Source organism: Dermochelys coriacea, chromosome 14, assembly GCF_009764565.3.
Source record: "Dermochelys coriacea isolate rDerCor1 chromosome 14, rDerCor1.pri.v4, whole genome shotgun sequence".
Taxonomy (NCBI): Eukaryota; Metazoa; Chordata; order Testudines; family Dermochelyidae; genus Dermochelys; species Dermochelys coriacea.
In genome coordinates this window covers 23290022-23304263 of record NC_050081.1, presented here as the reverse complement: position 1 = coordinate 23304263, position 14242 = coordinate 23290022, and the positions used below count along the sequence as shown (strand labels likewise).

General features: G+C 45.7%; 1 protein-coding gene across 3 annotated transcripts in view; it reads left to right on the top strand.

Annotated features, from left to right (window-relative positions):
* Positions 1 to 14242, top strand: part of NTN1 (netrin 1) — a 234338-nt gene that overhangs the window by 202467 nt on the left and 17629 nt on the right. For all 3 annotated transcript variants that reach the window (XM_038372635.2, XM_043496335.1, XM_038372634.2), the window contains one exon: positions 541 to 615. In XM_038372635.2, the coding sequence (XP_038228563.1) occupies positions 541 to 615 (75 nt within the window). The remainder of the gene's footprint in view (positions 1 to 540; positions 616 to 14242) is intronic.

Genomic DNA, 14242 nt, shown 5'->3' with positions numbered 1-14242 from the left:
CACCAAAAGGCTTGGCTAATGCTTCATGGGCTGCTAATTTTCCTCTCTGACCTCTTTGTTGGAGCGTGACCCCAGCCAGAATCTCTCTGCAATGAATGCCAAAGCCTGGCCACAGGCCTGGGTTAGGGGTGACAATGAGGCCTCTGTGGGCTTTAATCAGGCTCCAGTTTGCAGTTTAAGAACAGGGGGGAATTTGTGTGGCTCTCAAAAGAGCTGGGTGGCACAATAAGGGAGGCCCCAGGCTCTCCCATGAAGGCAGAGGCAGCCCGGCGAAGGACAGCTAAAGGGATTCGTCAGGCGGGGAGGAGGGAGGATGGCTTCCTTTGTAAAAGGCTTTCTTTAGAAAGGAAGGTTTTGCTGAATGCCCCTGCTAGATGACCCAATCGGGGCCTGGCAGATGGATATCACAGGCATGCTGCTTATTCATGGCAGCCTGCAGCTTTTCTCGCTTCCCCCTCCCTCAGCCTTTTATGCATTTTTTTAAGGCTAATTTGTTTTGTTAATCTTTTCTTGCCCTCCCGCTTTCTCTCCCCGCTACAGATTGTGACTCATACTGCAAGGCGTCCAAGGGGAAGCTGAAGATTAACATGAAGAAATACTGCAAGAAAGACTATGGTGAGTTGTGCATTCTTGGCCTTCTCAGCGTTTTAAAGTGAGGGGGGGTTTAAAAAAAAAAATCTCTTTCCTGAAATGCAATTGGCCTCATTTGTATTAGATGAGACTGCAAGAGATGAGCACTAGCATGTCTGAAACCCAGGATGTCTTCTGCCCAGCATAGTCACAGATTGTACAGGTGAGGGGCTTGTATGTGGAAGGGACCATGTGCATTTCCAGGTGCACCTCGGAAGAACTCGGTACATATGGAAGGAGCAGAGTGGTCAGTATTCCTGTACAGCTTCATCTCTGCTCTAGTGCAATCTCTGCTCATTCCTGCCCCATGCTTTGAGTTTGTTGTAACCTGTATTTTAGTCATTATTTTCCTATGGTTTAGAGATTAAATCAGCCTCCCTAAGCAAGGCTCTAAATCGCCGTGATGCATGTGTGCAATGACACTTCTAAAACACACAGTGATGCTTTAAAAGTATGTGCAATGAACAGTGAACACAATTTCCCCAGAGTCCTTGCCTAGCCCCAGCACTGCATTCGCTGTTACCTAGAGTCCCCTGGAGTCATGCCCACGCCTCAGCCCAAGTGTTGCATACTCTGTTACGGCAGTGACTTTTTAAAGTTCTTTTAGGCTTTGGAAAACAAGTGGCCGATGTTGCTTTGTCATTTGAGTGCATATACTCGTCCCCATCCAGCTACACTAGGCACAGCTCTCTCCATAGCACGGACGTCTCATGGTTTGGCCTCCATGCTACAGGTTATCGTTAGCACTTAGCAATTTTCAGAGTGACTGAAACAAGGGGTAGGGGAAGAGAAATGTCTGCAGACACAGTGACCAGTCCGCTGTGGCTTAGCAAGAGAATACTGTGTGTTTCATGCAGTAGGATTTTAAGGATTGTTCAAGCTAGGATGGCCTTCAGTTCATTGGGACACCCCCCCCCTCCCCCCCAAAAGTCAGACCTTTCACAATCAAAGCTCTCCCATCTCATTCGTCTGGAAAATTACAGTTTCCAAATGAGACGGGAACATCTAATCAAAAGATCAGCTTCAAAGGTTAAGATCATCCATGCTTTTCCACTTCCAGAGCCCTAACTTCCTACACTCGGGCACTTACTGGGCGGAGTAGCTAGATAATTTGGCAAGAGGGGAAGCGATGTGTCACATTGCATGACGTAGCAGTACAGAGGCCCCTGAAGTCAATGTTGCAGTGCAGGTTAATACCAGCAGAGAGCCTGGCCCCTAAGGGTTAGCTATTGGTTACACACTTTTGTTTTTTGTTTTGATTTAATGTAGATAAAATGAACCCAATGAGATCCTAAGCTAAACTATCTGCCCCTAAAAGGTAGGGGACAAGCTTTATTGGACCAACTTCTGTTGGTGAGAGAGACAAACTTTCAAGCTACACAGAGCTCTTCTTTGGGCCTGGGAAAGGTACTAAGAGAGTCACAACTAAATACTAGATGGAACTAATATACTTATGCTAAACGGTCTGACTCATTTGTAACACTATTTTTGCCAGTGACTTCTATGGAGTTACTCCTGATTCACACTAGTGTATGTGAGAGACGTATCATAGATTTTTAAGGACAGACGAGACTCTTAGATCATGTAGTCTATAAACACAGACCATAAAATTTTACTTCTGTATTGAGCCAAACATCAACCCTTTGGGTTCTTATACCCTTTAATGATAAGTTGATGCTTAGATCCTTGGTCATGAAGATATCTTTACAAAAAGAAGTTTGTAATGGAGCTGTGATTTAATTACATCATCAATATCTTGACAAGTTCTTGGGCCCAGTGTCAGCTGCAATTCAAAGTGCTGAGTCTCATCTGTGAGCCCAGTGGGCCTCATTCTGATCCTAGATACTCTGGTAGCATTTCACTGAGGGGGTCTCCAAAGAAGTAAATAGACTACTGTGGGCTAAGCTGAAGTTAAATGAGGTTAGAATCTGTTTGAGTCTTGGTTTTTGGGAAGATCAACCCTGCTTCCCAAGTGCTGCCATTGCAGTTGCGATTAGCTGGGGGTATTCTAGGTGTTAGGAATCAGATTGATGGAAAATTCCTGTGCAATCTGTTAGGGATGGAATCAATAGGGCTCTGTAGAAATGTAACTGAAGTTTGCAGCAATGACTTCGAACATGCCTACAGGGACTGAGACCATTTCTATAGGGTTGGTTTTTTTTTTAAAGTCATCTATGGAATTCCACATTAGGGATCTAATATGCTATTACATTTTATAGGATAGTCCAAAAATCCTACAGAAAATTGATCATTTTCTGTTTAATTCCATGGGGCTTTCCTATTAGGATGGGAGACTGGGGGGCAGCAGGCTGTGTGCAGTCAAGGACTCTACAGTCCTGAATTCACTTCCTTCATTAGGATGAGGCCCTGAGCCAACTTCTATTGAGGTCAATGGGAATCTTCCCATTGACTGTAATGGAAACTGAATTAGGCCCCTGGCAGAGCTGGGGCCACCTTCTCCCTTAAACGGAAGCCGCTTTACCTCACCCTGGCAGTGTAAGGAGACTTAAAGTGTGTGTGAATTACAGTTGTATTCACTTTAAAGCCCCTTGCTGCTGCTCGAGCGGGGTAAAGAGGCCTTTGTGTAAATGAGGATCTGCCTCCTGTGTATATTGATCTTCAGAGTTCATCTCTACACACTGGCTGCTGCCTGTATGCAGCGGGGGAGTGGACTGATGTATATACACTATGTAAAGGATTCAGATCCACAGTTGGTGAAACTCAGCACATTGCAGGGGCAGGGCCTGACATTTTTAGTCAGGCATGCAGTTCTACCTGGGCATGCAAAATGGCATCCTCCCTGCAGCATGACCTCACCCATATGGTACATATGAGCCCAAACTGTGCGTAGCCTGCCATGTAGGTCTTGAACGTGGCATCCTCCAGGTGTGTTCGGGGGCCAGATGGAATCCTCACATGGGCACAGCTGGTTCAGGGACACACACACATACATTGCATACGCTGCTCCAGTGATCTCAACAGTGCTACATCCACTCAGGAGCTGGTCTAGGGTATTTATTAGGGCCTTTTGTTTGTAATAGTTGCCTGTTAGGTTCAGTATTGTACATGCTCCTAGAGATGTACCAGGCATATTTTAAAATCAGGTCTTTAATGAATAATGAAGTAATTACAAGATATTGTTTGGCCTTATTTTATTTCTATGGGTGTCTTGATTTCATCCCCACCCCTCCCATTCACCACAAGTGGCACACTATATCCCCATCCCATTGTCTCCCTTGCTGGGGGCTAAGATATTATAGTCCAAAGTCCAAGCCCTGTACCCTACCTGTGTCATGTTTGGGGCTGATCAGCATACTTGTACAAGTCAATTTCAAACTGTTGCTGTGTCAATCCGGGGCCAGTTTTTAATGTGATGCCTGGAGCAAGCCCCGATGAGCTCAGCTGAATGCTGTAGGCCTCTGGAAAAAAAATAAAAAGGCATCCTCTCTGTATCAAAGTTTCCAGCAGCAGTGGTAATGGCACCTCCTCCTTGTTCCGAACGTGTAGTCACACCAGCCGCCCGGCACATCCTGGAAGTGTTTGCAAACGCAGAACTAATTTCCATTTAACACTCCTTCACAACATCTTTTTCATACAAGGGAATTCCTGGCAGTGGCAGAAATTGCTGTGTTCTGAGATGCTCTGCTTTGGCTTTGTATTCTGACAGCTTCACGTGAACTCACGGGATCAAGCGCGCACAGAGGGGCAGTAAGAAGAGGGCCTTGTTCTTGTACATATACCTGCCTCCTCTTCCACCCCCACAGCTCCCACCCATCCATCCTCCCTCCCTCTGAAATAAAATTCCATCATGCATTTACAGAATTATACCCTGAATAATTTATAATCTTTGTTTTCTAACATAGGGAAGGAGGGGGCAAACTGTGAAACAGCAGCAATCAAGACTTTCCCAGCCAGTCCCACCATGCAGGGTTTGAATGCAAAATCTGCCTGTTTATTCTTGCTTTATACCACATGGCAAATGTGTTCTGAAGTTTAAATGTGAGACCATCCCCATTCAGCAACAATGAACAGGCAGGGCTAGAATGCATTCACTACAGAATTATTAAAAAGGACCCTGCCAAATTCTGCTCCCACTGATACACGAGCCACCGGGGGTTGAAATCCTATTTTAAAATCTGCCACAAATGGCTTCCTTAGTGTTACTTACAAGTAGCGCCTTCAGTTATTAGAGGGAAATAATTTTAAACATCACATGCACTTTTAAGCTTTGAAGCTGTATGTTGACTTTTTGTATTTCACAAGTTAGTTTCAACATCATTTCCAGTCAGTTACAGATCCTGGTTCTCACGCACTAGAAGAGTCTTGCAGTGTAGGAATTTTACAGCATGGCAATGGTTAGGGTTGTTTCACCCCCACAAAAATCTTGTTTTCATTGGTTTTTGTTTTTTTTTTTTTTAAATCTGTATTAGGTTTTTGTGAAACATTTTTTTTTAAAATAAGAACTAAAGTTTTGGCTTCAACAATCCCATGCTATTGCTTTAAGGGGGAAGGCTCCTGTCAGATACTACGGTTATGAAGACAGTATAAAAACCTGTATAGAACAGTACAAAAACCTATACTTGTAATGAAGCACCCTAGCGGGATGCATAGGAAAAAAGAGGGAGCTATGGAAGTTGCAATATTTTGTTTATTTTTGTTCCATTCGGTGGCAACATTTGTTTAAAAAAACAAAAACAAAAAAACAACAACCCAACAACATCCCAAGGAAGTTTGTGTAGGGGTTGAGTTCCGATCCTGCGATGTGCTGAGACTCTGCTGGGAAGTGGAGCATCCCTTCACCTCCACTAAAGGGGCTCTGAAGTGGAGGTGCTCAGTGCCCCCCCAGGATCACACCCGTAATGCAGTTCATACCAGTCTCCCATGCCCAAACAGGCCTACGGTCAATAAATTGTCTTAGTTGGGGCTAAAGAACATTTGGGACTCTACTTTTTCAGTCAGTGTGTCTGAGTGAACGTACCAAACGGTATCAAGTCAAATGAAGGAACATCCAAGGGCGTCAAAAATGTGTACTCCTTGGATATGAAACAGGGAGAAGAGGATGGGGGGAGAGCAATCCCAGCCACATAGGCTAGCCGGCACTCATGCTGGCGGGGCCTTGTAAGCATGCATTAGGTGAGGGCAGCCCAGCTTCCGAAACATTCCAGGAGGGAATAAAGGATTGAAAAGGCGCCCGGAGTGATAATAAAGACTTTCTGACTGACACCCAAGCGGGAAGCCAATTAGGGAAGCCAACAGTTTGCCTCAACTTTACAGAATGATAGCAGCTCTGAATGTCCTAAAAGGCCCTAATTAGGTTGAACATGGTTACTTCTCTTGTGAGCTAAAGCGGGAGCTATCATCTGGATAGCTCTGCTTAATAGGGCTTTTTATCTTCCTTTTAATTCAGTGACTCAAAGCAGATCTTTTTATTTATTTATTTTTTTATCTATTTGTGCTTTTTTTTTTAAAAAAAAGGCTGTTTCCTGCAAAGTATATTCTGTACAAATATTTTGAGCTAAGCCATGTAAGAGGGACACAACTTCAATTTAAACCTCAATGAGACTTGGGTAGAACAAAATTCTTTTTACTTTACTACTAAGTGGAATTAGTTAATGACTTTGCTAAATCCCTGTTACGCAGAAAACAAGACTGAGCTGGTAAACTGGGAGGTTGTTAAACTTTCTGAGCTCAGGGCTTTGTAAGCGATGTACTGGGAAGCCTTGGGTTTGTGAGGGTATCTAGGTTTGGGGGTGAAGTTGGTGAGGAGAACCCCCTCCCCCATCTTCCTGGCCTAGGGAAGAAGTGCACGGCCGAGGTTACTTCTCAGCTGCTTTGCACCTTGTGTGGTCGTTTACAGTTGTGCAAAGAGGGTGTGGGACACTCGCACTATGGTGTGAGTGAGAAGAGGATTCTGACTGGATAGCATTTTACTCCCACTTTCCACAGGGATGAATGACACGCAACGTGCAAGGCAAAAGAGAATTACACTCCGGGTTTCCATTCTAATGGAGGTGCAGCCTTCTCTGCAGGCCCGCCCCTGGAGTCAAATATACTTGATCTGCTGCAGCTCTATTTGTCTCTTGTTTATTCACAGTGGCATAGGCCAGGTCTACACTAGTAAAGGTTTGCCAGTTTAGTTCCACCTCTATAGCTACACCAGCTAACGCTCCTAGTGCAGGTGTGGTTACTGGCGAAAAAGTTATTTTGCCAGTAATGCTGATACCAGGGCAGCAAGCAGATTAAGCTATACCAGCAAAAGCCCTTTCAGGCTTGCATAACTGCATCACACTAGTGCTTGTGCCAGGATAGTAATGTAGAAAAAAAAATCATCCCCCCTAACCAACATTGCTGTACTAGTAAAAACGTAGGCCTGGGCTTAGACCAGATACTTTGGTCCAACCGAGTTGTGCTCAGCACTAGAATGTGATGCAGTTCCCCATCAGATTCAAGTATTGAGCCATTCTTTAAGCCACCCTTTGTGCCTACTCCATTCAGAGTTGTCTAACCACCAGGCTGGTGCCCGGGCAAATTAGATCAGCCTCAGGGTTGCTCTACTTTACTCCAGCTGCTTGGTGGTCTCAGAGGTCCAATCCCAAATCCAGGGATCAGAGAGGTGTTGAGATTCCCCAGCCTGGCCTCAAGTGCTGGGTAGTGTGGGGAGCATTGGAGCTGCTTTGCTAGCCTTACACGGTGGAGGGTTCCCCAATCCAAGAGGAATCCTACACTGTCTAGTTAAGCTAGCTTTAAAGCTGCTTTTCCCTGTGGGAGACACACAAAGCAACCATAACTGGATAGGGAATTTGGCCCAGGGAAGTTTCTGCCTGTGTGACTCCAGGGTGAGCATTGGTGCCTGACTCCAAGCCCATGGAGATCTCAGGCAGCAGTTCTGTGGCCACTGGTGAGAATTTCAAGCTATACTTGTCCAGGATGCTGCTGGCTGCACCAGCATCACTAGAGAGTCTGCCTTTCTGCCAGCACAGCTGGGGACCTGGATCAGGTACCTGGCATCAGTATTTAAGCTGAAGGAATGATGGGTGCTCAGCACCTCTGAAAAGCCAGCCACTTATTTAGATCTCTACATTTCAAGCCTTGGTTTTCCTGTCTGTGCCTAACCAGTGATGAACAGGAACTATATTAAACTGCCCTGGCTCTAAGGGGCTGAGCCCAAGCAGCTAGAACTACTGGATATGTTGAAACATTCACTGACAGCATTAAGCGGATGAGAGGACTCGATTAATAGAAAATTAAAGGAGGATAATATAACTAATGCCAGTCAAGACGGGTTTATGGAAAATAAACGTGTCAACTTGATGTCTATTTCTGAAGTTTGGCTGCTAACGGTAATAGTGCTGATGTATTATACATAGACTTCGGTAAGGTGTTTGACTTGGTAGCACATGATATTCTGATAAAAAACTAAAAAGATACAAAATTAACATGGTACACATTAAAAGCTCACTAACCAATATGTCTCAAATTCTAATTGTAAACTGCGTGTTTCTAGTTGGGTCCCACAGGAATCGGTTCTTGGCCCTACGCTATTTAACTTTTTTATCAATGCCGTGGAAGAAAACATAAAATCATCACAGATAAAGTCTGCAGATGACACAAATTGGGAGAGTAGTAAATAATGAAGAGGACGCATCAGTGATAAAGAACAATCTGGATTGTTTAATAAACTAGCTGCAAGGAAACGCTATGCATTTTACTATAGCTAAATGTAAATATATACATCTAGGAACAAAGAATGTAGGCCTTAGTTAGAGGATGGGAAGCAGTGACTCTGAAAAAGATTTGGGGGTTGTGGTGGATAAGCAGCTGAACATGAGCTCCTAGTGTAATGCTGTGGCCAAAAGAGCTAATGCGACCCTGGAACGCATAAACAGGAAACCTTGAGTGGGATTACAGAGATTATTTTTTTACTTCTGTGTTTGGCACTGGTGTGACTGTGGCTGGAATATTGTGGCCAGTTCTGGCATCCATAATTCAAGAGGGATGTTGATAAATTGGAGAGGGTTCAGAGAAGAGCCACAGGAATGATTGATTAATGGATTAGAAAACCTGCTTTATAGTGACAGAGCTGCATCTATTTAGTTTAACAAAAAGAAGATTAAGGTGATTTGATTACAGCCTATAAGTACCTACATGGGGAACAAATATTTAACAGTGGGCTCTTCAATTCAAAAGTGGGCAGAGAAAGATCTAACATGAGCCAATGGCTGGAAGTTGAAGCTAGACAAATTCAGGCTGGAAATAAGGAGTACATTTTTAACAGGGAGAGTAATTAACCACTGGAATAATTTACCAAGGGCGGTGGTGGATTCTCCCTCACTGACAATTTTTAAATCTAGAATGGATGTTTGTCTAAAAGCTCTGCTCTGGGAATTATTTGGGGGCAGGTCTCTGTGCCTGTGACTAAATGATCACATGGGCCTTTCTGGCCCTGGATCTATGACTCTGTGAAGGAGCAGTGAGGAGAGCAAAATAACACAAAGGGAGTTAGGGCCTATGAAAGTCAGTGGGAGTCTCGTTACTGGCATCAATGGACAATGGCTAAGGATCCCGATCCTCAAAGGTATTTAGGTGTCTCACTCCTATTGAAAAACAGGAATTGGGTACCTAATACCGTTGAAGATCTGGGCCAAGGCCAGGGCCGGCTCCAGGGTTCCAAGCAGGTGCTTGGGGCGGCAGTCAGAAAGGGGCAGCAGTGTTTCTGCAGCGGCGATAATTCAGTGGCAGCTTCTCTGTTCCGCCAGCCTTGGCAGCAATTCAGCAGTAGCTTCTTCCCTTTGCTGTCCGTGACGGCAGTTCGGCGGTGACAGTTTTTTTTCACTGCTTGGGGCGGCAAAAACGGTAGAGCCGGCCCTGGCCAAGGCTGTTAGAGATTTGAGCAAGAAATATCACCACGAGATTCAGTTTGGAATCCAGCTGCTAATACATGTGGGGAGAAATAGCAGCTGCCAAAAGAAAAAGGGCTAGTCTAGTTTTGGGGATGCAGATAGAGAGGCACACATCATCACAAAGCAGGGAAGCCCCAGGCCCTTCTCTCTGCAGCTCTGGAACATTAGCCTGATTCTTTTCTTACCATGGGCTTTAGTGGAGTTACTCCAGTTTTACACTGCTGGGAGGGAGAAGAGAATTGGGCCAGTTGTGATAATTTCTGGGCAACTATTTACTAAAAGATATAGGCAAGTTGGAGGGAGTTCAGAGAAGAGAATCCCAAAGTGGTTATGGCTTCATGTGGCCAAGCTGAAGGAGGTAAATCCGCACAGCGCGAAGCACAGTAACAATCTGCAGGTATTAGAAGGGTCTGCAGCCCAAAGAGGCAGAGGAATAATTTAGTGAAGTACGGAGACTTTTAGACTGAATATAAACTTCCCGTGGAATAAGTTTCCTAAGGGATCCCCCTATTGCCTGGCCCACGTAGCACAGAACTGGACAGGCCAGTCTGGCACCGGCAGGGAGATGGACAGGATTAAATAGCCCTTTTCCATCCCTCGAGTCTCTGGCTGTTCCGCTCTCCGAGGAGGGAAGGATACTGTCATTTCCAGCTCAGCTTTGGAATCTCCATTACCATCTCTTTGGCAGTCCCAGATGCTCTGTCCTCACCTGAAGGCTCTGGCACCGAGCCCAGTGAAGCCAAACCCTGAGCAGCCATGAAGGAGAAAGCAAAACCACAGGCTGCGTTTGTAGGGATTCCCAGCTCCATTCTGTAGCACAATAGGATATGGGCTAATTGGTGGCTTTGGAGGGGCTGAGGACAGGCTTGGGTCAGCATAGAAAGTGAACGGGTATTGACCTCTAGAGAAGGTAGCACCTCCAGGTCAAAGCTGAGGTCATTAGGAGGCCAGGGAAGGAAAGATTAACTGCCCCTTGGTATGTTTATGCTGCGCCACACCTGGCCTGTGAATAAACAGAGGGTTTCAATTTCCAGAGCTGTTAATCTCTTAATTCTTTCAGACATGTGCATTATACATTCTGTCTCTCTCCCTCTCCCTCCTCTCTCTCTCACACCCCCCCTCCTCTCCAAATGCAAAAATAAATCTACCCCCAGGAACCCTGGGCATTGAGACTTCTTGTTCACAGTCCTTCTGACTTCGCTTGGAAGGGTTCCCTTTGCCCCAGCGTGGACACGATCCTGCACACCTGAAACCAGAGGGAGCAGATTTGTAGCCTTTTCATGGGGATCCCAGTGTGAACAGTGTCTCCAAACTAGGAGTGAACCCTTCCTCCTGCCTCTCCAGAGGCACCCGATCCTGTCCACTCCCACTGACATCTCGGGGGCTGCTCTGCACCCAGTGCTATCCAGCCTTGCCTACGAGTTCTCTTGGGCTTTGAACAGTTTTGCTTGCCCAGGAAGGGGAGGCAACCACAAGCCCCTTCTTAAAGCAAAAGCCAAAGCTGTCCTCCCTGTGCACTGTGCAGCAAACTCCTTGAGAGCAGAGAGCTCAGCCCCCTTCCGAGTGTAGCAGGAAGTGACCCCCCAACACCCACATCCCTTTAGCACACCCAGGGGAGCGAGGGGAATTAGTGGGATAGAGGGCAGCCTTCCAACAGCAAATCACTTGACTGCCATTGCACACCATGCTGCCCAGCAGCTGGCCCAGCCCCCCGCTCCCTTGACTCACCAGTCCCTTCCCAATCAACATTTGGAAGAGGGGCTGGGGGGAGATGGTGGGATCCTATTCGAAAAGGTGAGATCATCTTCTCACTCTGCCCTTTCTTGGAAAAAATCCTTCCTTTGCTGAGACTTCAGTTAGTCACCCCTTTGTTGAAAGGCATCTTGGCAGCGGCACATGGAAAAATCAAAATATGTTTTGAAAAGGCAACTTTTTAAAAGTATTCCACATAGAAACCTAAAACGATCCATTCTGAGGAGGCCTCTAGGGACAGACTGTGAGAGTGAGGCAGGGGATAACCCATACCTCTGCTTTTTATAAAGCCTTTCTCCTGAAGAGAGACCTCCTCTCCGTATTATTGTGGAGAAACCATATTTCTGAATGCAAGGGGAAGGTCCATGGAGTGGGAGTGAATTGCTGTGAAATCCCGAGCATAACTGCGTCCATATGCTCTGGAACGCTGTGTGACAAAGGAAAATTCTGGGGGAGAGGAGCACTGAGGTAACCTGCTCCTCCAGGGCTATAATAAAACTGGCCCACGAATGAATTAGACTGTGCGAAAAGGAAAGGGCCTGAATTGGTCACACCCTCTCAAACAGCAAGAGATTAAACCTCATAAATCTCTGATATTAAACTGGTATGACACGGGTGAACGTAACCAATAAAACAATGCCGCAGTGTAAACGCCGTCTTCCAACACTGATATGAATGCTGCTGGAGAGGTGGGATGGAACTAGAACCAGCTGACAGGACTGCCCTTAAACATGGAAAGTTTAGATGAGCCAGGAACAGGATCAGAGCCACTACTGGGATTTGTTTCTGCTACTATTGCCATCTCTGGCAAAACAGCCATTGACTTCAATGGCAGCAGAATTTCCCCAACCCTGGTTAGTGAAAACGGAACAGATGCACATAAGGGTCTGGACTAAAGTTGGCTAGATTTAGGTTCAAATCCTGACTCTGTGACTGGCTTCTTGTGTGACCTTGGGCAAGTCACATGATCTCGCTGTGGATCAGTTCCTGAGCTATCAAACAAGGATGATGTTATGTCCCTACAGCTCAGGGGTGCAATGCAGGTAAATACATTAGTGTTTGTGGGGTGCCCAGCTACCACAAGGATAGTGAGGTGGAGCCCATAGGCAGGCTTATTAGTGAATAAACTGGTACCTGTGTCACTTATAAAAACAGGTCAAACCCTCATGAACTTAGCATGGAACCTGGCCCTGAGCCACCACTGGGTTTGGGTTAGGGCTTGCAAAAGCAAAACCCATCTGAGATTCTCCAGGATGCAACCCAGCCACACTTTAGCCTTCGCTAGCACCTTTCATCTGAGGCGCTCAGAGTGTTTTACAAATGTTGACTGATTAAGCATCGCTGTAATCCTGTGCAATCAGTGCATTTCCCTTAATATGTTATCGCTCACAATAAAATGAGCTTCTAGACACCCCAGTTTGCATGGTGGCATTTTCCATCGAGTACCTGCCATCTGGGGTTCTTTGGAGACTCTTTCCACAAGATATCAAGACCTTCTCTGCAATAAATTCACACACACACGCCACGCAGCAGTAAGTTCAGCCTGCCTGACTCCCTCTTATTTTTAACATTATCTTTAAAGATGAACATTGAAGCTTGAACATTTTAGGAAATGTTACCCTTTTACAGTATTGCCAACTCTCACACTATTTGATGCCTTTCTTAAAGCCCTAGCTTCTGGAGTCCTGTGGTTATGTTAGAAGCTCCATGGGGGGGGGATGTTTTTATTTTTTAAAAAGTAAATTTCTAGGCCTCGTAACTGAGGAGAAAAACTTAAAAACAGGGACTCTAAAGATTCAGGAACCAGAAGGCAAATAAAAAGAACCCCAAATTGGTACATCTGAAAATTTCCTGATTTTTTTAAGGCAACCTCACGATTTTCAGGACCTGACTCAAGCTTTTTGAATTCTAGGGATTGACAGTGCTGCTTTCATTTGGTGTTTTATGATGATGGCCTCCAACATTTTTTAAAAATCTATTTTTTTTAATTGACATATCAGGTCCTCACATCATCCTCGTAGTTCAAAGACCTCAGTCAGACCTTTGGAGGATGTCACTAGCTATGTCACATGAAACTGTAACCTGCGCTAAGGGGGGAGGGGCTGTCGGTTCTTACCCTGTTTAAAGATCACAGCAGCGTATTGCCATCTGGTGGCTGTTTCGGGGTGTGTCTAAAGTAAATTCAGTGGGTTTCGATTCAGTTCCCAGTGACGAGGTGTCCATGCCACCACAACTTGAGAGGGACCTAGGGCAGAATGGCCAATAACAACTGAGCATCCTTCCCACCTCTGGATAGTCCCTCACCATCCTGGCTGAGGCATGTTAGTGCTGTAGTGCAGAGGTCGGTGGCTGGCCCTGCAGCTGCCCGTGCTGTACCTGTCCTGTGTTTAAACGGAGCGTTTCGTTCTCCGGGGCTGTATCTCTGAGAGCTTTAACCACAACAAAAGACCTGGCAACAGATGGAAGTGCATTGGTTTCACTTAAATCCTAAGTGAAACCAATGCAAACCAGTGTGTGGACACACTTGTATCAGTTCAAAACTGGTTAATTTGCAGCGGCAAGCTAAACAGCTATTAACCCGGTTTCCATCGAGTTAAGAGCGTCCATGCACAAAGCTGCACCGGTTTAATTGAATTAGTTTCACACCACATCTTTAGTTAAACCCCGGGCAACTGTGTGTGTAGACCAGGCCTTGGAGACAAACAAAGTCTTTACTCTGATTTGACTCATTCCTGAGTCAGACAGACATCTCATCAAGGCCAATGTGCCTTTTGCCTGAGAGAGGAGTGCATAAATGGTCTAAGGAAAGAATCCCCATTGCATACCCAAATGAGGCGCTGTCCTGTGGAATTAACCCTGAGCTACCACACCTGCAGATTTCACTAGCTTGAGTTAGCGGTGGGCCTGCCCGGATACCTGCGCCACCGGCTGGGAGCCTGGAAAGCAACAGCTAGTTTTGC